We start from the raw sequence: 1009 nt of genomic DNA on the forward strand, positions 1-1009 counted from the left end.
TATATATATATATATTATATTTCGAAGAAAATTTTGGAATTTGCCATTTAATATTGTTGATCACGAAATTATATAATATTAGCATATTTTGACTGAGGACGCATTAATCGATATATCAATGTATTTCTGTATTATCCGCTAGATTTACAATATTTCTTAATTTACATTAAATGTTTAAATTTTTGGTAACTCTGAGAAAAAAAAAACCTAGACAAGCAATTCCAGCGAAATAGCATTTCATATCATCTAGATATATATAATGAAATTTGACCACCTCGATAAAAAGGAGATTGGCATTACCAACAGTTGCGTTGTCGACCAAGTTAATTCCTATTCCTGCCGCGTACAGCCACTGGCGCTGCGAATCACGCAAAATTGAACGGATAATGCGAATACGTCGATATATCGATTAAAGTGTCCTTCACCATCTCTCGCGAGTAACTTTAATCGTAATGCGCGACGATTATATACAATACGCGCGCTACAGGGGGTGAAATATAGTACAGAGAATTATAGTCTACACGAGCTGATGTCATAATGGTGAGTCAGAGATATTTCTCTTGTGTATTTTTTGTACGTACTCGCGTGACCGTTTCTAACCGGGGGGGGGGGGGGGGGGGGGGGGGGGGGGGGGGGGGGGGGGGAAAAAATCGTAGAGCTGATGTTTTCGCGCATCATTCTGTATTTTGATACAGGTACCGGCGTGTCGGGGAGAATGTTCGAGGGAGAATCCTAGAATCCTCAGCGATATACGCCGTGCGTAATAATCTCGCGGCATATATACAATAGCGCGTCTCAATTCGAGGGTGCGATTTTCCCCTCCCCCTCTCGCTGCCCCGAACATCGGCGAGAATATTTCGATGGTGATTCCACCGCCAAACCTCCTCTCCCCCTTCCCCTCCCATCCGTTCTTCCTCCCCGTCGACCGCCGCGATACAGCGACGGACAGCGACGCCTCCGCGCGGCGTCGATCAATAACATTGTCGTCGACGACGCCGACGTCGAGAGC

General features: G+C 44.9%; 1 protein-coding gene across 1 annotated transcript in view; it reads left to right on the forward strand.

Annotated features, from left to right (window-relative positions):
• Window positions 1–430: 430 nt before the first annotated feature.
• LOC115235144 overlaps window positions 431–1009 on the forward strand; it is a 21218-nt gene continuing 20639 nt past the window's right edge. Inside the window, exon 1 of the mRNA XM_029806728.1 lies at window positions 431–540. Coding sequence (XP_029662588.1) covers window positions 538–540 — 3 coding nt within the window. The 5' untranslated portion in view covers window positions 431–537. The remainder of the gene's footprint in view (window positions 541–1009) is intronic.

This window comes from Formica exsecta, unplaced genomic scaffold (assembly GCF_003651465.1).
Source record: "Formica exsecta isolate Colony F162 unplaced genomic scaffold, ASM365146v1 scaffold211, whole genome shotgun sequence".
In the NCBI taxonomy this organism is placed as follows: Eukaryota; Metazoa; Arthropoda; class Insecta; order Hymenoptera; family Formicidae; genus Formica; species Formica exsecta.